The following is a 24,173-nucleotide window of genomic DNA, read 5'->3' as shown; positions in this document are numbered from 1 at the left end:
ATACATCTTTTTCAAATATGTACCCCCTCACTTTATACTTGTAAACTATAAACTTCTAGGTCTATCACATAAACTTAAGATACTGTTCTTCTAACAACTACTCATATATCAAGGGACAGAATGGGTAAAAAATTATACCCTGGTCTCTGAATCATATATTCCTAGTCCTTTACTAAATATAATTAACCACATTCCCTTAGGATGCATTTTATTCTTCTATTAATAATATTTAATGAAATTTTTGTGTTCTGAAGGATTTATACTTTAGTGTGTATTTGTTAAATATGATCTAGTTTTAACCTAAACACTGTTCAAATATTTTACAAGGATTGACGTTGTAGAGGATTCTCTCATTCTTGTGTTTAATTAACCTCCCTTTGTTTTGGTCAAGAATTTACTAACCTTTATTTTCATCCTCTTTCCTGTTCACTGACTCTCAATTGCAGAGACTTGGAAATGGAATTAAAACACATTATACTATGTTTTATGTACATTTGTATGAAAATTTATCCATAACATATATAACTCAGATATTTGTGGGTTGAGTGAGCTACATTAGGTAACCATGATCTCAAAATTAATTGTTTTCTCGAAAGAAAAAGAAAGGAATAATAGATTAAGGAGTAAAAGCGTCTCTGTTTTCTACTGTTGTCTTTAAGGATTATCTATTTATCATCCTTTTCAGTGATGATGTTTTGTATTCTTTATCCCCAGTGCTTACTTCATTGTTTTGCATGATTAAGTCATCAGTAAATGTCAGCTCTTACAATTAAAATTAATGAGGACAAGTGTTGGATTTAATAAATGTTAAGACTCTGGTACCTTTGTACCTTCCCATGTATCCATCCATCCATTTGTCCAACATTTATTGGGTACCTGGGTACCTGTTACATTGTATGTAATGATTATGCTAAGACCTTTACAAGCATTATGAGGTAGGTGATATTATTTACCTCAATTTAGAGATAAGGAAATTGAATGTCAGAAGACCATGTTTTTGATTAATGAGTAAGCTGAAAAAGTTTGCGATCATTTCGTTATTCTTAAAAGCACTGAGATTCTTTGTAAGGATTTATTTTTTTTATTTTTTATTTTTTTTGTCTTTTAACAAGGGGAATTTAATGAGTTGCTAGTTTACAGTTCTAAGGCCGAGAAAATGTCCCAATTAAAACAAGTCTATAGAAATGTCCAATCAAAGGCATCCAGGGAAAGATACCTTGGTTCAAGAAGGCTGATGAAGTTCAGGGTTTCTCTCTCAAGTGAGAAGGCACATGGCGAACACAGTCAGGGCTTCTCTCTCAGATGGAAGGGCACATGGCAAACACGGCGTCATCTGCTAGCTTTTTCTTCTGTCTTCCTATTTCATGAAGCTCCCCGGGAGGTGTCTTCCTTCTTCATCTCCAAAGGTCACTGGCTGGTGGACTCTCTGTTTTGTAGTGTTGCTCTCTCTGAATCTCTCTCTGTAAGGATTTATTTTATGAAAACAGTTTAATAAAAGAAAAGCAAAAAAAATTTTTAAAAAGTAAGTTAAGTAAAAAAATTGATTTAAGCAAAACCCTCAAGATAGTGGTTCATATAAGTGGAAAATTAATGTAAGGATTTCTTTTGAAAATGTGTTTTAAAAAACTGTTATATATGTCTCCTTTGAAATGCTAGAACCAAAATTAGTCTTTTCAGTACTAATTTAAATTTATTTGACCATAATTTCTAGTTTCCTTGCTGAGAATAAATATAACAAAAAGTTACTCTCCTAGGTCAACCATTTCATTATTATTTAAGGAATCTTAAGGTTATTTATATATGTTATCACCAAAAAGAATTGACATCTGTTGAACAGTGATGTTTATAGAATGAAATTTTGTGTTCTAAAAAAAAATCTTTACGTAATCACATAAACAACACTCACGTTTGTATTTAAAAGGTATTTTTAAAATAAATGTAATAAATTTTGCGAGTGTTTTGTATTAACTAGGAAGTATAACTAGCCAGTATTTATACCCCTAGAGACTATAAATAACCACCATTTATTGAGCCTTGCCCCTGACCAGGCATCCTGCTAACTTTGTGTACATGAGTAGTTTCATTGAATCCTAACAACAACCCTGGAAAATAAAGGATATTTATTCCCATTTTAAGAGCAGGAGATCGTAGTTTTCATGACTCATATGGTCTTCCTTTTCATTTTTCTTCACTAATTTCTCCTCCTCTAAGCAGCTTTTAAATGTTGTAATTCAAGATTCAAATCTTTTCTTCTTTATGTTTTCTTCATGGTGATCTAATCTTAATAGTTCCAAACTATTTGCAGAAATAATGCAATTAAAATGCCTACAGTCCAAGAAAATAACATAGATGCGGTTTCTGTGGCAGAATTGGAGAGTAAGTCCTCTGACACACTGCCATCAGTGCTGGCAAAGCTATCATATATACTGTTTTAAAAGCCTAGGATCATCAGAGAAAAATACGGTTCACAAACTCCAAGTTTTTCACTAGTTTTAGGCTGTCAGCTCCAAAATTTATCTAGAGTTTAGAACTCTACTTTGAGCTCCAGATCTAGTATCTGTATATTCAGTAATAAGCATTGGCTGTCTTTCCATATGGCTTAATAAATTAATCCCCAAATTAAATCTGTTATCTTCTATTTCTCATGCCAAAGCTTGGCCCTTCTCCATTGTTTCCTTTCAAGGTGAATGACATTGTCATCTACCCATTTGTACATGGTAGAACCTGAAACATGTTCTTCTCACTCATCCCTTTACTTTCTTAATTGTCTCTAATACTCATTCCTTTAACTTGCCATTGTTGATTACATCCAAGTCACCATTTCTCATCCAGATGATCACAGTAGCTTAGTCTCTTTAACTGTTGCCCCTTTCTTTTCCATTTTCTTTAAGCAGCTAAAGTAATTTTTAGAAAGCACATCTCATCATGCCAAAATAGACTCTTCCCTTAAAAATTTTAGATTCTCTCTTAAGAATTAGCATGACCCATAAGGCCCTGAAAAATCTGGACCCTGCTTAGTTCTCTTATTCTGCACAGGCAGAAAGGCCATACAGACCTTCTTTTGTTTCCTAGACTCTGTTCCACTGCTTTGTGCCCCAAGGCCTTTGCATAATCTGTTTCTTCTGCTTGCTCCTGTATAGTAAATATATGCAAATATAAATATTCTTTATCAAGTTAATTCCTCCCCATACTTCAGACCTCAACTTAAATTTCTTCTCCTCAGAAAGCAGTCTCTGACCTCCCAGGTCTCTCTCATAGCACACTAGTCAAAGAATTTAATATAATTGTTTATTTAATAAATAAATAAATTTGCGCTTATTTGTTTAATGCTTGTTTTCCCAACTACAGTGCAAGCTCCTTGTGGGGAAAAACACTTGTCAGTCATGGCCCCTCTATTCTCCAGCATTCAGTACAGTACCTTGCATATAGTAGTTAATAATATTTGTAGAGTAACTGGAAGATTGAATAAACAGTTACTAAGTATTTAAGACATTTTGAAACAGGAAAGTTTTTCTAGATATTTCATTCCTGTGAAAACCTTTATCAGCAAATTATCACATTTGCTGATAACTTTCAACATTTAAGCAACACTAACAATTGAAATTACATTGTGGAAAATACTTTCAGCATTTAAGCAACACTAACAAAAAACAACAATGTAATTTCAAATGTGGAAAATTTTGACTAACTTAAAGTTTCAGAAGACTGAATTTTAACTAACCTGTTTCTGTCTCATCTCTCATGTGTTTCTGTCTCCTTTCTCTCATCTCCTGTGAGAATACATATGTACCATCATATTTTTTAGAACTGAAGAGACAGTCTTTGAAACAAACCTGCCATATTTACTTAACTGATTTTTCACTTAAAAATATAAACTGTAAACTTGTTCTTGTTATATGTAGTGGGCTGTCTTGGGATTAAAATAATTAAAATTCATAGGAGTCTTGTACTAACACTGTCTTTGGGAGGAAGGCATGTCTATCCTCGCTTCAATTAGCAGTGTGCCTCTTATGTTAGATTTATATTTCCATTAGAACTCTTTTTCATATTAGTAATAAGTCTTATTCAGACTCCAGGAAGGTACCAACTTGAAAATATTTCCTTCTTAGAGTGAATTGTATTATAAAGATATTTTTTATTGCATTTTTAAATTTATATATTTATTAATAACCAACAGACACACAAACATTCTAGATTACAATCAGTGGCTCAAAATATCATGACATAGTTTTGTATGTATCACCATAATCATCTTTTTGAACATGTGTATCTTTCCATCAAAAGAAAGAAAAACGAAAAAAACTCGTAAATGCCGTACTCCTTACCCCTTCCTCTCATTGACCATTAGTATTTCCATCTATTCAATTTATTTTAACCTTTGTTCCCCCTTTTATTTATTTTTTACCCATATTTTTTACTCATCTGTCCATACTGTAGATAAAAGGAGCATCAGACACAAGGTTTTCACAATCACACAGTCACATTGCAACAGCTATATTTATACAATCGTCTTTAAGAAACATGGCTACCAGAACACAGCTCCACAGTTTCAGCCACTTCCTTCTAGCCACTCTAATACACTATAAGCTAAATAGGGTATACCTATATAATGTGTAAGAATAACCTCCAGGATAACCTCTTGACTGTTTGAAATTTCAGCCACTGATACGTTATTTTCTCTCATTTCTCTCTTTCCTCTTTTGGTGGAGAAAGTTTTCTCAATCCCTTGGTGCTGAGTCCCAACTCATTCTAGGATTTCTGTCCAACGTTGCCAGAGAGGTTTTATACCCCTGGGAGTTATGTCCCATGTAGAGAGGGGGAAGGCAGTCAGTTTGTTTGCCACGTTCGCTGAGAGAGAGAGAGGGAGGGAGAGAGAGAGAGAGAGAGAAAGAGAGGCTGGATCTGAGCAACAAAAGAGGTTTTCTGGGGTGTTACTCGGGGGGGGGGTGACTCTTAGACCTAATGTTTTTTTTTTTTTCGCATGGGCAGGCACTGGTAATCGAACTGGGGTCTCCGGCATGGCAGGCGAGAGCTCTGCCACTGCGCCATTATCACCTGCCCTAGACCTAATTTTAACTAGGCCTAGCCTATCCTTTGTGGGGATAAGTTTCATAGGAACGAACCCCAAGATCAAGGGTTTGGCCTATTGATTTGGTTGACCCCACTGCTTGCGAGAATATAAAAAAATTCCCCAAATGGAGAAGTTGAATTTTCCCTTTTTCTTCCCATTCCCCGAAAGGAACTTTGCATATACTTGTTTATTCAATGGTCACATCACTCTGGGATTCCTCAGGGCATCACACTAATGTGGACTTAACGTACAAAATCTCATGCCCTATTCGAGGTTCTGTGTACTTATGGTGTTCACTTAAACTGTCCATATGAGTGATATTAGGAAATGCACTAGTCAAAATATAAAGTTTGCACCAAATAAACATTTCTTGCTTTAGTCTCCTGCAAAAGTTGAAGTTTTAAAATACGAATGGCCATCTGTTTTCAACACCCTGCAATATTGACATTTTTTTGTTCTTCCTCATGCAAAAGCATTATTCAATTTGTACACTTAATCACTATCATTGTGCATGCTAGACATTCCTACATTATACCATTTGAGTCTTTATTGTCTGTCTTTCCTTCTGGTTTCATATGTACCCCCAGCCCTTATCCCTCTATCTTTCTCTCATTCAGCTTAATTCAGTGTACATACACTATTGTGCTACAGTCAGGTAGTATTGTGCTATCCATTTCTGAATTTTTACAATTATTCCTTGCAAAATCTGTATCCCTTTACTCCAATTATCCAATTTCTACCCTATTTCTATCTCCTGATAATGTGTGTTGTTAACTGAAATTCTCCAAGTTCATTTATTAATGTTAGTTCATACCAGTAAGACCATATAGTATTTATCTTTTTTTTTCTAGCTAATTTCACTCAGCATAGCATCCTCAAGGTCTATCCACATTGTTACATGGTTCATGACTTTATTCTGTCTTACCCTATATAATATTCCATTGTATGTATATACCACAGCCTGGTTAACCACTCTTCTGTTGATGGACATTTGGGTAGTTTCCATCTCTTGGCAATTGTGAATAATGCAGCTATAAACATTGGCATACAAATGTCCATTTGTGTCCTTGTCCTCGTGTCCTCTGAATAGATATCTAGCAATGGTATTGCCAGATCAATATGGCAGTTCTATATTTAGCTTCCTGAGGAATCGCCAAACTGCCTTCCACCACGGTTGTACCATTTTACATTCCTACCAACAGTGGATAAGTGTGCCTCTTTATCCACATCCTATCCAGCATTTCTCATTTTCTGTTTTTTTGATAATGGCCATTCTAGTGGGTGTCAGATGATATCTCATTGTGTTTTTGATTTGCATTTCCCTAATAACCAGGGAAGTTCAGCCTCTTTTCATGTGCCTTTTAGCCATTTGTATTCCTTTTCTGAGAAATGTCAGTTATATCTTTTGTCATTTTGTAATTGGGTTGTTTGTCTTTTCGTTGTTGAGTTGAAGAATCTTTTTATATATTCTTGATACTAGATCCTTATCTGATATATTATTTCCAAATATTGTCTCCCATTGTGTAGGCTGTCTTTTTATCTTTTTTTATTTTTATTTTTGTTTTTTTACTTTTAGAAAGGGGCATTTAATAAGTTTCTAGTTTACAGTTCTTAGGCTGAGAAAATGTCCCAATTAAAACAAGTCTATAGAAATGTCCAATCTAAGGCATCCAGTAAGAGGTACCTTGGTTCCAGAAGGTTGATGACATTCAGCGTTTCTCTCTCAGCTGGGAGGGCACATGGTGAACCTGGCAGTGTCTGTTGGCTTTCTTTCCAGCCTTCTTGCTTTATGAAGCTCCCTGGGAGGTGTTCTTCATTTCTAAAAATCGCTGGCTGGTCGACTCTCTTCTTCGTGGTTCTGCAGCATTCTGCTGTAGCTTTCTCATGGCTCTAAAAAGGGACTCTCCAAAATACTTCCTCTTTTAGAGGATTAATGGGTGGAGTCACAACTCTGTGGGAGCTATCTGATCAAAAGTTACCATGCCCTGTTGGGTGAGTCACATCTCCTTGGGAACAATCAAAATGCTTCCAGCCAGCAATACTGAATAAGGATTAAAGGACATGGCTTCTCTGGGGTCCACCACAAATTCAAACTAGCACATTCCACCCTTTGGACCTGAAAAAGACATGTTCTTTCCAAATGCAAAATACTTTCATTCCATAGCAATATCAGAAAGTCTTGCAAACTTCAGTTATAATACAAAAAAAAAAATACAAGTCAGAAACAGTATAAATCTCGTCAACGTCATTTACAGTCATGGTCTGTCCTAATACCTCTGGCTTAAATTCTCCTCTGGCTCTGGACCTGTAAAACTTAGAACAAGTTATTTGCTGCCAACCTACAAAGAAGAAACAGTCATAGAATGCATATACCCATTTCCATAGGAAGAAATTAGAAGGAACATAGTAATCACAGGATCCAAGCAGTTTTGCAAACCTGCAGGGCAAAGTCCATTAGATTTCAAAGTCTGAGAATCATTTATTCACAGGGCTTTAGAAATCAGCAGTCCCACCCATTCCAAGGGCTTATGCAGTGGCCAGAATCTCTTCTAGTTTGCAATATACCAGAAACTCAATGGCTTTTAAAAAGGAAAATTTAATAAGTTTCTAGTTTACAGTTTTAAGGCTGAGAAAATGTCCCAATTAAAACAAGTCTATAGAAATGTCCAATCTGAGACATCTAGGAAAAAGATACCTTGGTTCAGGAAGGTCGATGATGTTCCGCATTTCTCTCAGCTGGAAGGGCACCTGGTGAACTTGGCAGTGTCTGCTGGCTTTCTCTCCAGTCTTCTTGCTTTATGAAGCTTACTGGGAAACGTTCTTCATTTCCAAAAGTTGCTGGCTTTTGGACTCTCTGCTTTGTGGTTCTGCAGCATTCTGGTGTGGCTTTCTCATGACTCTGAAAAAGCTCTATTTACTTTCTTAACGAAGATCTTTGATGCACAAAAGTGCTTAATTTTGTGGAGTTCCCATTTACGTATTTTTTCCCTCAGTGCTTGTGCTTGGGGTGTAAGATATAGGAAACTGCTTCCTATTATAATTGTAAGTTTCATAAGATATCTCCCTACATTTTCCTCTAACTGTTTTATGGTCTTAGACCTAATGTTTAGATCTTTGATCCATTTTGAGTTAATTTTTGTATAAGGTGTGAGATATGGATCCTCTTTCATTCTTTTGCATGTAGATATCCAGTTCTCCAGGCACCATTTATTGAAGGCACTGTTCTGTCCCAGGTGAGTTGACTTGACTGCCTTATCAAAGGTCAGTAGTCCATAGAAGAGAGGGTCTATATCTGAACACTATTCAATTCCATTGGTCACTGTATCCGTTTTTATGCCAGTACCATGCTGTTTTGACCACTGTAGCTTCGTAATACACCTTAAAGTCAGGTAGGGTGAGACCTCCAACTTCATTTTCTTTCTCAGGATATTTTTAGCTACTTGGGGCACCCTGCCCTTCCAGATAGATTTGGTTATTGGTTTTTCTATTTCTGAAAAGTAAGTTTTGGGGGTTTTAATTGATATTTTATTGTATCTATAAATCAATTTAGGTAGAATTGACATCTTAACCATATTTTAATCTTCCAATCCATGAACATGGTATGCCCTTCCCTTTATTTAGGTCTCCTGTGATTTCTTTTAGCAATTTCCTGTAGCTTTTCTTTGTAGGTCTTTTGTATCCTATAGTTAAATTTATTCCTAAATATTTTATTCTTTTGGTTGCAGTTGTAAATGGATTTTTTTCTTGATTTCCCCCTCAGATTGTTCATTACTAGTGTATAGAAACACTACAGATTTTTGAGTCTTGACCTTGTAATCTGCCACTTTGCTGAACTCATTTATTAGCTCTTGTAGTTTGGCTTGGATTTTTCAGGGTTTTCGACATATAGTATCATATCTTCTGCAAACACTGAGAGTTTTGCTTCATCCTTTCCAGCTTTGATGCCTTGAATTTCTTTTTCTTGTCTAATAGCTCTAGCTAGAATTTCCAACACAATATTGAATAACAATGGTGATAGTGGACACACTAGTCTTTTTTCCTGATCTTAAAGGTAAAGTTTCCAGTTTTTCCCCATTGAGAATGATATTAGCTAGAGGTTTTTTGTATGACTATATGAAAAACATATTCCCTTTATCATGTTGAGGAAGTTCCTTTCTATTCCTATCCTTTGAAGTGTTTTCAACAAGAAAGGATGTTGAATTTTGTCAAATGCCATTTGTACATCAATCTTGATGATCATTTGGTTTTTCTGCTTTGAATTGTTGATTTGGTGTATTACATTAATTGCTTTTCTTATGTTGAACCAATCTTGCATACCTGGGATGAATCCTACTTGGTCATCTTGCATAAGTCTTAAATGTGCAGCTGGATTTGATTTGCAAGAATTTTGATGAGGATTTTTTCATCTAATTCATTACAGAAATTGGTCTGTAATTTTCTTTTCTTGTGATATCTTTGTCCGACTTTGGTATGAGGGTGATGCTGGCTTCATGGAATAAGTTAGGTAGCCTTCCTTCCCTTTTGTTCAATTTTTTAGAAGAGTTTGAGCCAGATTGGTACTAATTCTGTCTTGAATGTTTGGTAGAATTCACATATGGCCGCCATCTGGTCCTGGACTTTTCTTTTTTGGGAGCTTCTTAAGGACTAATAAAGTTTGTTTCTTGTGATTGGTTTGTTGCGGTTATCTGTTTCTTCTCAATGTCAGTTGATCATGCTTTTCTAGAATGTTATCCTTTTCATCTATGTTATCTAGTTTAGCATCAAGTTGTTCATAGTATCCTTTCATTACCTCCTTTATTTCTGTGGCATCAGTGGTTGTGTCTCCTCTTCCATTTCTGATTTTATTTATTTATTTGCATCCTCTTTCCTCTTTTTTTTTGTGAACCTTGCTAAGGATCCATAAGTCTTACTGATTTTCTCATAGAACCAATTTCTGGCTTTGTTGATTTTCTTGATTGTTTTCATGTTGTCAGTTTCTTTTATGTGTGCTCTAATCTTCATTTTTTCTTTCCTTTTGGTTGCTTTGGGGTTTGTTTGCTTTTCTTTCTCTAGTTCTTCCAAGTGAACAGTTAATTCCTTGATTTTTGGTCTTTTATAATATAGGCATTTAGGGCAATAAATTTCCGTCTTAGCACACCGCCTTTGCTGCATCCCATAAATTTTGATATGTTGTGTTTTCATTTTCATTTGCGTCAAGATATTTACTGATTTCTCTTGTAATTTATTCCTTGACCCACTGGTTATTTAAGAGAGTGTTATCGAGCCTCCATATATCTGTGAATTTTGTGGCCCTCTTTCTGTTACTGATTTTCAACTTTATTCCTTTCTAATTTGAGAAGGTGTTTTGTATGATTTCAGTCTTTTTGAATTTATTGAGACTTGCTTTGTGACCCAGCATATATGGTCTGTCCTTGAGAATGATCCACGAGTACTTGAGAAAAAGATGCATCCTGCTGTTGTGGGGTATAATGTTTATAAATGTCTGTTAAGTCTAGTTCATTTATTGTATTATTCAGACTCTCTGCTTCTTTTTTAATCCTTTGTCTAGACATTCTGTCCGTTAATGAGATTGGGGAATTGAAGTCTCCAGCTGTTATGGTAAAGGTGTCTGTCTTTCTTTTCAGTGTTTGCTTCATGTATTTTGGAGCACTCTGGCTCAGTGCATAAATATTTATGATTGTTATGTCTTCTTGTTGAATTTTTCCTTTTATTAATACATAGTGTCTTTTTTTTTTGTCTCTTTTAATCATTTTGCATTTGAAGTGTAATTTGTTGGATATTCCTATAGTTACTCCTGCTCTTTTATGATTATTGTTTGCATGAAATATATTTTCCCAGTCTTTCACTTTCAACCTATGTTTATCTTTGGGGCTAAATTGCATCTTTTGTAGATAGCATATAGATTGGTCCTGTTTTTTAATTCATTCTGCCAGTCTATGTCTTTTGATTACGGAGTTTAATCCATTAACATTTAATGTTATTTCTGTAAGGGCAGCATTTTCTTGTAGCGTTTTACCTTTTGGATTTTATGTTATATCTAATTTTTTTCTCTTTTTACCTTTACTGCTTGTCTTTATTTCCACAACCTCTGTCTCTTGTTTTTTCCTATCTGCCTCTAGTACTCTCTTTAGTATTTCTTGCAGAGCCGATCTCTCGGTCACAAATTCTCTCGGTGTTTTTTTTGTATGAAAATGTTTTAATTTCCCCCTCGTTTTTGAAGGACAATTTTGCTTGGTTGGCAGTTTTTCTCTTTTAGAATCTTAAATATATCATACCACTATCTTCTTGCCTCCATGGATTCTGGTGAGAAATCCACACATACATAGTCTTATTTGGCTTCTCTTGTATGTGATGAATTGCTTTTCTCTTGCTGCTTTCAAAGTTCTCTTTCTGACATCTCATAGTCTGATTAGTAAGTGTCTTGGAGTATGTCTATTTGGATCTGTTTTGTTTGGGGTGTGCTACACTTCTTGGATCTGTAATTTTATGTCCTTTGGAAGAGATGGGAAATTTTCAGTGATAATTTTCTCCACTAGTCTTTTTCCTCCTTTTCCGTTCCCTTTTCCTTCTGGGACACCCACAACATGTATATTATGAGGTTCATGTTGTCATTCAGTTCACTGAGTCCCTTTTCATATTTTTCCATTCTTTTCCCTATTTTTTATTTTGCATGTTGGATTTCAGATGTCACATCCTCCAGTTCAGTAATTCTTTCTTCAAATTTAACGTTGAAGGTTTCCATTGTTTTTTTCATCTCTTCTACTGCACCTTTGATTCCTATAAGTTTCTGTGATTCGTTTTTCAGACTTTCATTTCTTCTTTTTGTTTACCCATTGCCTTCCTCAACTCATTGATTTAATTTTTTGATGGGATTTTCCATGTGTGCTGAAACATCCTGAATTATTTTTTTCAACTTCTGTATCTCATTTGAATTTGTTCCTTTGACTAGGCCATATCTTCATTTTTCCTAGTATGATTCATTCTTTTTTGCTGGCATCTAGGCATTTGATTTCCTTTATTAGTCCATTCTGGAGATTGTTTTCATTCTTTTACCTGGGATTTTCTTTCTGCGTGGCCTTGTTATCTATCTGTTCTTTGTCCTCTAGCATAGGTTTTGTTTAATGGATCAGAATTTTTCAGCTCTTGTTTTTCTGTTTCTTGCCCTGCCTCTATGGAGTCTTTTCTTTTCTTTCTTTCTTTTCTTTTTTTTAGGAAGGTCTCCTTAGATGTTATAACCCCCAGTCAGATTTTCTCAGATTAAACTGGCCTTCTCTCAGGAGGAAAGAGTCACCTCTATCAGTTTTCCCTGGCCAGGCAGGGTAACAGACTTCCCCATGAAGCCTCTAGACTCTGTATTTTCCCTCTTCTGCCGAATATGTTGTGCTCTGCGGTTTCCCGCCAGCATAAAGTGATGCAATGCCTTTAACTTCAGCAGACTCTCCCTGCTGGAAACGGTTGAGACAGAGGAGAGGTTGTAGGCTAGCTTTAACTGCTTCAGATTTCCAGTCCCAGGGGTCTGAATTCCTTAAGGGAGGGATTCTATCTGAGCTGGGTTGCATCCCCCTCCTGGGAATTAATTCCATTCCCCTGACCAACCTCTTTATCTCTCAGACAAGCTTAATTCTGCCTTTGCCTGGGGCAGTTGGAGCCTGAGAAGTGTTGTAGTTCTATCTAATGAAGAGTTAAGTAGTAGAAACAAAGCAAAGAAAAAAAAAGTCCTTTTCAGAGCAGGTACCCCATTTCTCTGGATTGTTAATCAAAACCTTAAGTTGGTATGTTGCTCTGTGTATCTCCAGGTTCTATGTGGCCCCCGCCCCCACCTTTTTACCAACCCTTGCAGGTATTTTGTGCTGTCTGATCCAAAAATTGTGTTTTGTTTTGTTTTTTCTGTCAGGCATGTCCCCTTTGTGACTGGGTAAAAACTCCTAGTACCTTTAGCTCTTATTTAAGGTTTATCTGAGCTGGGGACCTATTTTTAGTAGTCAGAATTTGTTAATTAATTCCACAGTTGGAGCTTGGTTTTGCTATGCTCTTGCTGCTAGCAAAGTCACTTCCTTTCCCCACTGGGTACCAGCCTGTGGGGGAGGGGCACTGGCCTGCTCAGCCTGGGGGACTTACAGTTCTGTGTCGGGACACAGCTGGGCCAGCTTGTCCAGATTGTTGTAGGCTATGTGTCTGGTCACTGATGTGGCCCCAGCAGTTGTTCTGCTATTGTTCCTGGCTACTTAATAGCTGCTCTGGAGTATGAACTAAATTGCGTACCTCTCTGTGCTGCCATCTTGAAACCTGGTTCATAAAGAGATTTTAATCTGTTTTAAATGTACATTACAAGTAGAACTAAATAGAGACTGTCTTAATTATGGTTTTGATACTTGATCATACATCCTCTTAGCCATGATCCAGGCCCTCAAAGAAGGCTCTAGGTTTTCCCCTTTTCTACTTTCATTCTGGCTTTCTATTTTTTGACTGGACCTTTGTTCCCATTTTCATTCTAAATGTGATTCTGCTTTCACACACACAAACTAAGTCTGGATTACCCAGATAGCTGGATGTATATAGCATATAAATTTTAAATTATTTGTATGTGCTCCCCTATCTGTCTTTACCTATTTACCCTTAAACTAAAATTAGTGTTTAAATGTTTAAGTTCAAACTATTTTTTTTAAAGAAGTATAATAGCGGGTATTTATGTAATTATCTATAAATGTGCTATTAGTTATAATATTTTCACACTCTTATAGGTGGTTTGTCCTGACTGTAGTGATGAAATTGCTGTGAAAAAAGACAACATTCTTGTTCGATCTTTCAAAGATGGCAAATTGTAAGTATAATACATTTATGAATTTATGGCTAGAGAAGCTTGATAGTTTAGACTGGCTGAACTTGAAGGAGTTATCTGTTATAAGATTTAGTGCTGAGGATTTCCAGTTCTGAAAAGTGATTGTTTTTTAAAAAAACCATGAAAACAACTTTAACACAATTGAAACAATCAGAGAAATTTGAACTCTGATCTTTAATATTGATATTTGAAAAACTATTGTAGTTTTAATGTATTATAATGGTACAATTTTGGTTTTTAAGAAATAATTCTTTTAAGTAATCTCCATAATGAAATATTCTGAGTGAAATAATGCAATGTGTGGGATTTGCTTCAAAGCGATCCAGTCGGGATACAAGGAAATGGGTAAGGGTATAGATGAAACAGTGACTGAGTTGATAATTTTTGTAGTTGGATGGTGGATACTGGTGGTTCATTAGACTGTTATCTATATTTAGGTATGTTTTCTTTCTTTCTTTCTTTTTTTGGAGTACATGGGCTGAGAATCGAACCCCAGTGTTCAGGTGGCAGTTGAGAATTCTACCACTGAACTACCCATGCACCCCATGTTTTAATTTTTTTAAATAAAAAGTTAAAAGTGGTGGCAAGTTGAAAAATGTATTTAGACTGGTTTTCAGGCTTTGACGGATTGAGTGATGCAAAGCAAATGCACAAAAGCCTAATGATGACTTATTAGTTTAAAATAGAAAATGTAGGTTGTGTGTATGATATAACCCATCCCAGTCATTCACATCAGACCCACCTTATGGTTGGGTAGGTTCATGAGCGGCTTTAAGTAGTGAAATTGCGTATTAGACATTTGTTGGAGCCTAAAATCTAGGTTTAAAAAAATCGTTAAATGGAAATTTATATTATCAAGTTGCATTATCTTCCAGTCTTTAAGTAATTTCCCTTGATTGTACCAAGATAATGACAAATTATTACTATTTGACTTCTTTTTTTTTTCTTCTTTAAATGCATCAAGTGTTTTATTCATGGATACATGGCACATCAGTGGAACAGCATCTAAAACGAAAACTAGTTCTTTAAGCAAGGGTGTAATCTAGCAGGGAAAAAACTTTTCAGTTCACGTTTGCCTAAAGAAATTACTTTTGATCAAGTAAAGTCATTGTGATACACAGAAAAGTGACATGATAGCCACTGAGGAAAAAACCTATTCTAAGCCAAACACAGGGATTAGAATTAACACTGTAGAGCCAATGCCCACATCTTTTTTTAAGTCCCTGAACCTGCTTTTCTTTTTTCTTTTGTAAGTTTATTTATTTTTTATTTATGATACATCACCACATACAAACATAAACATTCCTATCATATGATGATTCCATTCTTGTTATATAAGCAATAACTCACACTATCATCACATAGTTGTGTATTCATCACCATGATAATTTCTTAGAACATCTGCATCAATTCATAAAAAGCAATAAAATGAAAACAGAAAAAAATTCGTACACACCATACGCCTTACCCCCCCTTCAGCAATCACCAGCATTTCAATCTACTAAATTTATTTTAACATTTGTTTTTTAATCCATATGTTTTACTTGTCTGTCGATAAGGTAGACAAAAGGAGCATCAGACACAAGGCTCTCACAACCACACAGTCACACTGTGACAGCTGTATCATCACATACTTCAAGAAACATGGCCACCAGAGCACAGCTCCACATTTTCAGGCAGTTCCCTCCAGCCTCTCCATAAACAGTTGATATCCATTTACTGCATAAGAATAACCTCCAGGATAGCCTCTAGACTCTGCTTGGAATCTCTCAGCCAGTGACACTCTACCTTGTGTCATTTTGCTCTTCCCTGCTTTGGTCAAGAAGACTTTCTCAATCCCTTGATGCTGAGTTCCAGCTCACCCTACGATCTCTGTCCCACATTGCCAGGAAGGTCCACACCCCTGGGAGTCATGTCCCATGCAGAGAAGGGGAGGGCAGCAAGCCTACTTGCCGTGTCGTCCGAGAGAGAGAGGCCACATCTAAGCAACAGAAGAGGTTCTTTTGGGGGTGACTCTTAGGCCCAATTCCAAGTAGTGAGCCTGCTTCTTTATCTGTAAAATGATTCTGAGAACAAAAAGCACATAAATCAAAGTTATCTATGTAAGATTCGGGGTACAATATGAACTCAATAAAAAGATATCTGTGTTTATGATGATGATCCAACAATTGAACCTAAGTGTCCTATAAACGTATTGTGTTTATTAATTTGTCTGATAAGTACAAATGATAAGAAGCAGATGGATAACATTGTTACAGTCCCTGCTTGGCCACTTACTGTCAAATTGCGTACAGGTTGCTAGTGGTTATGGAGCCAAATTGCTTGTGTTCATGTCGAATCTAAATTACTGCCTGTGTGACTGTGGGCAGGTCTTGAGTTTTCTGTACCTCAGTCCCAGTTCCCTCACCTATAAAATGCGGGTAATAATAGTACTTACCTTAAGGGATAACTGTAAGGATTTAATATGTATAAAGCAATTAGTAAAAGCTCAATTCATATTCAGTACGTGTATGATAAGTGTCCTTCTTACATTTTAGTAGGTAAAATTTGAGATAACGTACATAAAATGTTTTGTAAAGTTTTGTATGTACAATGGCATTATTATATTTAAAGGACAAGTGTTTTTTTCTTGTATATCATTGCTGATAAATAATACCTGCTTATTGGATACAGAAAAGCCGAATTCGAATACACTAAGCTACGAAATGGATAGAAGAAGCACCTGATGGGTTTTGTTTGCCTTTTAAAAAAAATTTTTTTTTATTACTTTGGTGGGATGGGAGAGATCTTCAAAATATAAATCTTCGGTACTTGGAGATCATGATGGGCAGCAAGATGGCCTCTACCAGTAGGGTTGTCCAGTTAGTCAAGCCACATACTTCATTAATAAGGTTCCCTGACAGAGAGACAACCCTAAACTCAATGTATCAGAAGCTTTGAGATCAGCAGGAATACCTTCTCACTCATTTGCAGTTTCACAGAATTCTATGGAAAGTAAAGCACCAGATTTGCTGATTTATTAGGGTCCTGCAGATACTGCAGAAATAATAAAATCATTACCTCAGAAATACAGAGGGAAATCTATGTCTCAAGAAGAAATTGAATTTATCCAATGTGTAGGTCCAGAATAATCACTGACAGGGCTGCTATTTATCATCATACAAAAGAATTATCTTTACAATAAAGGGATTTCCTAATGACAAATGATCTATTGTACATTAAACAACTTTAATAAAATATTCTGTAAAAAAAATAAAAACTTAGATAGACACTTGTGTCTCCTAATTTATGTATCTTGGTCAGCTTCTCCACAAGCTTACCTAAATATTTATAAGCTTTATAATTATTAAAGTATACATTTTTAAATGCTAGCCTATTAACTTACTCCTACCAAGTTTTACTACTGTTGAACTATTGAAAGTACATGATGTCTGGTAAAATATCATAGGTTTCACCTAATTTCACTTTTCTTTCAGGAGCTGTTTAGGGATGGAAGGAATTTATCAGGCAGAATTGCTGCTGATTAGGATCATTGAAATAATAACTCCATTATTTGTTCTTAATTCTTTAATGTTTTTACATTGACAACATTACAAGAGTATTACTGGCATAATAAGCATATAGTATTTAAAGGATAAAAATATAGCCAAGGTTAATCAGGTGACTGTGGTATTGAGACTGGGGAGATAATGCAAAAGATCGTTTGTCATCTACATTCAGAAAATGTGAAAGAATATAAAGTGGAAAATAAATGAAGAGTTCAGTGAATACAACATAGAAATAAGTGTTAGACTAGAAATTGCAATTACATTTTGGTGGGTGTTAAATTTTTATGTTTATTTTAGTGTTTTGATTGTGATCATATATGCAAATCCTGATAACCCAGTAACTTTCTCAAACGTAATGTCTGAAGCCTCATAAAATCAGTCTAAAGATTTACCTTATTAAAGCAGCTATGAAACTTTAATAAGGTCTTCCTATGTCAAGAGTGTGTTATTGTTGTGTAAGTTAAAGGCTCACAAAGCTAAATAAATTCTCTTCCACATTAAAAAAATACAAATGCATATATATCTTTGATAATAAGACTTTCTGTTATCATCTGTTAGCCTGTTTTGTCTATAACCTGATGACCTCTAAATGTAATTTTGGTAGCGAGAAAAATAATTCAAGGGGAAAACTATTTAGATATTGATAAAAAACAGACAAAATAAGTATTTACAGTGGCAGTATATTTGACCTTTTTTTATTTTATTTTATTTTATTTTTACATGGGCAGGCACCGGGAATCGAACCCGGGTCCTTGGGCATGGCAGGCAACCACTCTTACCTGCTGAGCCACCGTGGCCTGCCCCAGAAACAATTTTTATCCTTGCACTATAATACAAGATTATCCTGTTCTGCTAAATAAATACAATACTTAAAACATGATTCAGAGAATTTGTATCTTAATAGTTAGAGCATCAAGAAGGAAACCTTCTGTCTCCCAGAGGCCTAACATACTTCTGCTTAGAAAAGACAGCACACAGTCGATCCATATCAGGCAGTAAGAGTCGAAGAGCACTCTGCTCAATGGTGCTTAGACACAGCCGCAACACAGGTAGCAGGGGTAGAAGAAATGGGTATCAATGGATTATCTAGAATGCCAATATGACAGTCTGGCTTGATTCAGTAAAAGAAGTTCTATTTCATTTTTGCCTTACTTTTCCAATGTGGCTTTCTCTACTCTTAAACTTTTTCAGTTCAACAATTAACTCCCAATATTTCAAGTATAACCATGAGTCTCCAGTTTTGACATTTGTTAGTATTCCAGACATAATCATAATATGTATCATGTTTAAATATGTCAGTTAAACCAGCTCGCATCTCTAGGTCAGCAGCAGCTAGGTATTTGACTTCTTTTTTTTATTGTGCTCATGTATTCTGCCATCCAAACATTTTAATTATTATTATGGCTGTGAACAGTTCCACTATTGTATTTAGGAAGAGGACTCTGGTCTTTGAAAACCGTGTTTAAAAAATTTTTTATGATGAGATTCTTCTTTAAATGATTACGTATTTTAGTATCATGGTCAAAACTTTATTTGGTACTTACAACCCTGTGTGTAATTGTTTTCATTGCAACTGTCAAAATTTCTTCTGTATTTTCATTATCTTTCTATGGCTTATAATTGACAGAACTCTTATTTTTGTTTTCTTTTTCTTTATAACTGAAAAAAATATATAGTACTTCGGTACCAAGAAAAGATGTCCATGAAATTACTAGTGACACTGTGCCAAAACCTGATGCTGTATTAAAACAAGGTAAAAGTGATCTTGGAATAAATTAACAAGAAATTTTTAAACTGAAGTGAAATTTAATCTTCAAAAAGATTAAATTTTCTCTTAAAAATACGTTATTAAAGTATGTCCTTAGAGTTATACTTGGTTCTGTGCAAGTTAAAGTTATAGTTATACTTTTATAACCTATGTTGAAAAACATGTGTCTTTCATTATCGTAAGTTTTTTGTTTGTTTTGTTTTGTTTATTTAGTTTATAATCAGGGACTGTAATCTCAAAAGTGGAAAAGAGCTGTATCATCAGCTAATATAGTCTGGCATTGTCTAGTAAATAAAATATTAGTTCTTGGGCATGGTAGAAAAGTAATTTGATGTGTCATTTATCTCTAATGAGTGGACATCCTAATTGCTAGGATCCACTGGTTATATTTGATTGAGGAATATGCTGAAATTGCATTTTTTATTTGGTTTTAGGCATTGTAAATAACTGTTTTTTTTCTCTTTTGCCCTTGCTCGTTGAATCTAATAACAGTGTTATATACAACAGCTAACAGTCATCAGGAATTTATGGTTTATAATTTGTTTCATATAATATACAGAGTAATTGAGTCTAGCTAATTTTAGTTTAAGCTTATTCTTAACATGATTTTAATTCAGATTCAACTAGAAATGTAGAGAAGATATTTCTAGTCAATTTTCAGGTGCTGCATATTTATTACAATGACTTTAATGTCTGGTATATAATACTGTAATCATTTATTGCATAAGTGGTTGAATTAAATGATTTATCTCAAAGTTTTTATTAGAAAAGCTTATTTTTGGTTTAAATTGGGAAAAATTTTCCTATATTTATTTGAAATAAGTAACCTTTCAGTGATAGCAGTTTTGCTGTATATAAAATGGGGATAGTAATAGTTCCTAATGCATAGGATTTTTAGGATTAAATGAGTTGCTACACTTAATATAATTCCTACCACACAGTACAGTAAACCCTGTCAGCAGTATTAGTATGGCAGGTTTTATTTCTTTATCTTTATATTTAATATATTTATATTTATATGTTTGTATTTATATTAAATATATTTATATTTGATAATATTTTTGTACAAATCAGTTGTCTTAATTTCTTCAGTTCATTCAGTTTATGGTTTCTTTGCAGCCTTTGATCAGGCACTTGAATTTCACAAAAGCAGAACTATTCCTGCTAACTGGAAGACTGAATTGAAAGAAGATAGCTCTAGCAGTGAAGCAGAGGAAGAAGAAGAAGAGGAAGATGATGAAAAAGAAAAGGAGGATAATAGCAGTGAAGAAGAGGCAAGTAGAAACAATTGATGCCTTTTAAAATTATACATAGGGGTTGACTTTCCTATGGTACAGATTTTGGCATAAATTCATTAACTACTTAAATATTTTTAATATTAGAAATATTTCATAGTAAAAGTATATTTATAATATCAGAATCAAATAGTTTCCATGCTTACCTTAAAATTGAAATGTGATCCTATAAATTAATATTGAGTTACTCCATTGTCTCAAAAATGTTTCTTAATCTTGCTGTGCCTTTGGTGTCATCAGATGATTGAGGAAGTACATACCTAACAGAGAACTCTAATAAGCATTTCACCATTGTGTAGACATCTGTCATAACATAAGCTGTTTACATCTACATATTTTATTGAAATACCTAGAAAAGTACAAAATATATATCTTCTATCTAGTATTAAAAGAATAACCTAAGAAAAGCAAAAGAAAACAAATACTAAAACACAAACAAAAAGATTAGCCAAAGTCTAAGAGTAAAGATTAATATCACTTGATTCAGAGAATCTCAAATAATTTTTTTCTAATACATGTCAGTACTTAATAGTGTTGGATCATAAGTAAGACATCCGTCCATTTGTATGGATCCAGGACCTGAAGTTTTGAATTTTATCATAACTGGTGCTTTATGTCTAGCAGTAACAAGATCCTCTTTAATGGTTTGCTGAATGACTTTGTAAAAGTTACTAGGTAGATGATGCTGATAGTGAAGGCTACTTATGTTTGATAATGAAATCGGTTGTTTTTAATTGCCCAGAGTATGAGATAATTTAATGTTAGATTACGTAGTTTGTGTTGTTCACCTTTGTACATACTAGTACCTTTGCCAAGAATGCCCTTTGCTTCTTTCCTGGTCAGCCTGGCAGGCTCTTGTTTTCAAAACACTAATTTCATGTCACCTCTATAAAGGGAAGTTTCCCATGAACCATCACCTCTCTCACTCTTGGGAAAGTTAGTTAATTTATTGTTTGAGTTCAAATTACTTAATTGTATTACTTGTACATATATATATATTTCTTTGGTCTACTTGTTTTCTCCCCACTAATCTATAATTTCTTTGAGGATAGGGACCCTGTCTTACTCATATTTGTACATATAGTGTCTATTATAATGTCTTACTATTAAGAGATAATCAATAAATATTAGTTACCATACCTTTTGTTGCTTAGGTTTGTGTTTCACTGATGTTTTTGTAAAAGCAAATCTGGTTTCCAGTGTAACATTTTCTTAAGTTAAATACAAACTTCATTTTTAAATATTTGGAACAGTAATAAATTTAGCAGATTATTAAAGTCAAATATTGTATGATGGGGACATTTAAGATAATATCTAAAATACAGATTTCCTCAGATTTGTATCTGACTACCTGACCAATACCTGGGATATGTGAACTATGTTTAAATTGAGAAATATAGATTCATCTGAAACAGCTTAATAATTTTCATTTATTCTTCCCTACCCAACTAGGATGCTTAATAGTTCATCAAATTGGAGTTCTGTTCTTTGATTTTTGTTTTTAACTTGCCTTCCTTTGCTACATTAGCTTTTAAAATAAAAGGGCACATCTCAGAATACTGGCATTAAGCACATGGTATTCTAAATTACAATATTTTTAGATTTATTTAGAATATCTGTTGAAAAATATGCTCATAATTCTTAATATTAGAAATACATATGGTTCATCCAGAGTAACTGTGAAGTCCAGATGTATTTGTTGACTCACTTTCTCTGAGAGTTACTCCTAATCATGTTCTTTAATGGCAGTGTCCATAGCTTATTTTTCCTTTATCCAATTCGGCACCCAAGGTAGTGCCTACACCTACAGGAGTTCATTAAATGTTTGTTGAATAGATGAAAGTCATTCAATTAATGAGTTCCTCAATCTTACCTACTACCCTGCTCCTTGCAGGTTCCTTCAGGACCAGCTCCCTACTGCCACAGCCCCTGGCCACAGCAGCAAGAAGCTAGTCCCTCCCTTGTAATTGATAAATCGGGGAACTATTTTATTACTTGAAGATTTCCCTAAGTCTGAATCTTCAGGTATTGTAGATCATTCCCCACTTTACTGATTTTATAAACTTGAAGAACTATACAGTGGGGCTCCAAATAATGAAGGATACTTGTAGTTAACAGCTAACAAAATCCAGACTTGCGTAGTTTGTGCCTTGAGGAGTAGTAATAACGTCAGTTTTGATGTTAAACCCTGACCCAGTTTAATATAAGTTGAGAAGGTGTTCTTGAGTCTTTGACACTGATTCAGAAAATAGAACTCTGATAGGGTAAAAAAAAAAAAAAATTACATGAACTCACCTTGGTAATTACAAATTAAGTGTAGCAATTTATTTGATCCTAACAATCCTATGTAATAGTTATGCATTACATAAATATTGAGATATCTTTTTTGGGCAGATACCTCTTTATTAAAGCATAAAATTTCTTCTGATTTTGAACAGCTTAGTATTAAATAATTTTATTTGGTAAGAAGCTTTTGAAATATTTTTAATTTGTATTAGTTTTTACTGTAAGCTGGAAATCTGCTTGTATTGTTAAAATGCTTAACTGAGGAAAATAATATTTTTCTCTTTGTGATTGAAATTAGGAAGAAATAGAACCATTTCCAGAAGAAAGGGAGAACTTTCTTCAACAATTGTACAAATTTATGGAAGACAGAGGCAAGTGTTTTGTTTTTAAATATTTTTTTATTGTGAAATATAACATATATTAAAAAAGTGATAAATTTCAAAGTACATTGTAACAAGTAGTTATAGAGTAGATTTCAGAGTTTGGTATGGGTTACAGTTCAACAATTTCAGGTTTTCTTTCTGGTTGCTCCAAGACACTGAAGACTAAAAGAAATATCAGTATAATGATTCAGCAGTCATACTCATTTGTTAAATCCTTTCTTCTCTGTTATAAATCCTCCTTTTCCTTTGATCCTTTTTCCAGTCTTTAGGAGTATTTGGGCTATGTCCATTCTCACTTTTTCAAGTTCAAAAGGACTGTTGACAGCAGTCCTCAGATAGGGAGATGGAACTAGTTGATGCTCATGGAGATGCTAGTCCCTCTGGGTTTCAGAACTTATCTGACCTATAATTGTCTTGAGGTTGTAAATTTCTGGAAAGTAATCTTAGTGTGTGAAATTTTTTGTAGAATATCAGATAGAGTCTTAGATGTTCTTTAGAGTTAACAGAAATGATGTTTGGGGTTCAGCAAACTAATAATGAGCAATATCTAGCTGATGTGTAAGAGTAGCCTCCAGAATAGCCTCTTGACTCTGTTTGAACTCTCTTAGCCACTGATACTTTATTTTGTTAAATTTCTTTCCCCCTTTTGGTCAGGAAGGCATTGTCAATCCCATGGTGCCAGGGCCAGGCTCATCCCTAGGAGTCATGTTCCATGTTGCCAGAGACATTTTCATCCCTGGAAGTTGTGTTGTACATAGTGGGGAGGATAATGACTTTCCTTGCAGAGTTGGGGCTTAGAGAGAGAGAGAGGCCACATCTGAGCAACAAAAGATGTTGTCCAGAAGTAATTATTAGGCATAACTATAGCTTCTCTGCTTCCGAAATAGTGATTTTTTAAAAATTCATGATTAATGTTGTGGGTTTCAGATAGACAATATTATTTTAAAAGTAAAAATTAATTCACCTTTATGTTTACATCAATC

The 24,173-nt window shown here is 34.6% G+C and overlaps 1 protein-coding gene and 1 pseudogene across 12 annotated transcripts in view; both read left to right on the top strand.

Annotated features, from left to right (window-relative positions):
• ARID4B (AT-rich interaction domain 4B) overlaps window positions 1-24,173 on the top strand; it is a 209,545-nt gene that overhangs the window by 135,961 nt on the left and 49,411 nt on the right. For all 12 annotated transcript variants that reach the window (XM_077168373.1, XM_077168380.1, XM_077168378.1 and 9 more), the window contains 4 exons: window positions 13,813-13,892; window positions 19,135-19,211; window positions 20,346-20,500; window positions 23,106-23,178. In XM_077168373.1, the coding sequence (XP_077024488.1) occupies window positions 13,813-13,892; window positions 19,135-19,211; window positions 20,346-20,500; window positions 23,106-23,178 (385 nt within the window). The remainder of the gene's footprint in view (window positions 1-13,812; window positions 13,893-19,134; window positions 19,212-20,345; window positions 20,501-23,105; window positions 23,179-24,173) is intronic.
• Window positions 13,903-19,104, top strand: LOC143690779 (alpha-ketoglutarate dehydrogenase component 4 pseudogene; annotated as a pseudogene).

Source organism: Tamandua tetradactyla, chromosome 7 (assembly GCF_023851605.1).
Source record: "Tamandua tetradactyla isolate mTamTet1 chromosome 7, mTamTet1.pri, whole genome shotgun sequence".
Lineage (NCBI taxonomy): Eukaryota > Metazoa > Chordata > Mammalia > Pilosa > Myrmecophagidae > Tamandua > Tamandua tetradactyla.
Note: the sequence above shows the minus strand (reverse complement) of the source record. Positions and strands in the feature narration are given on the sequence as shown.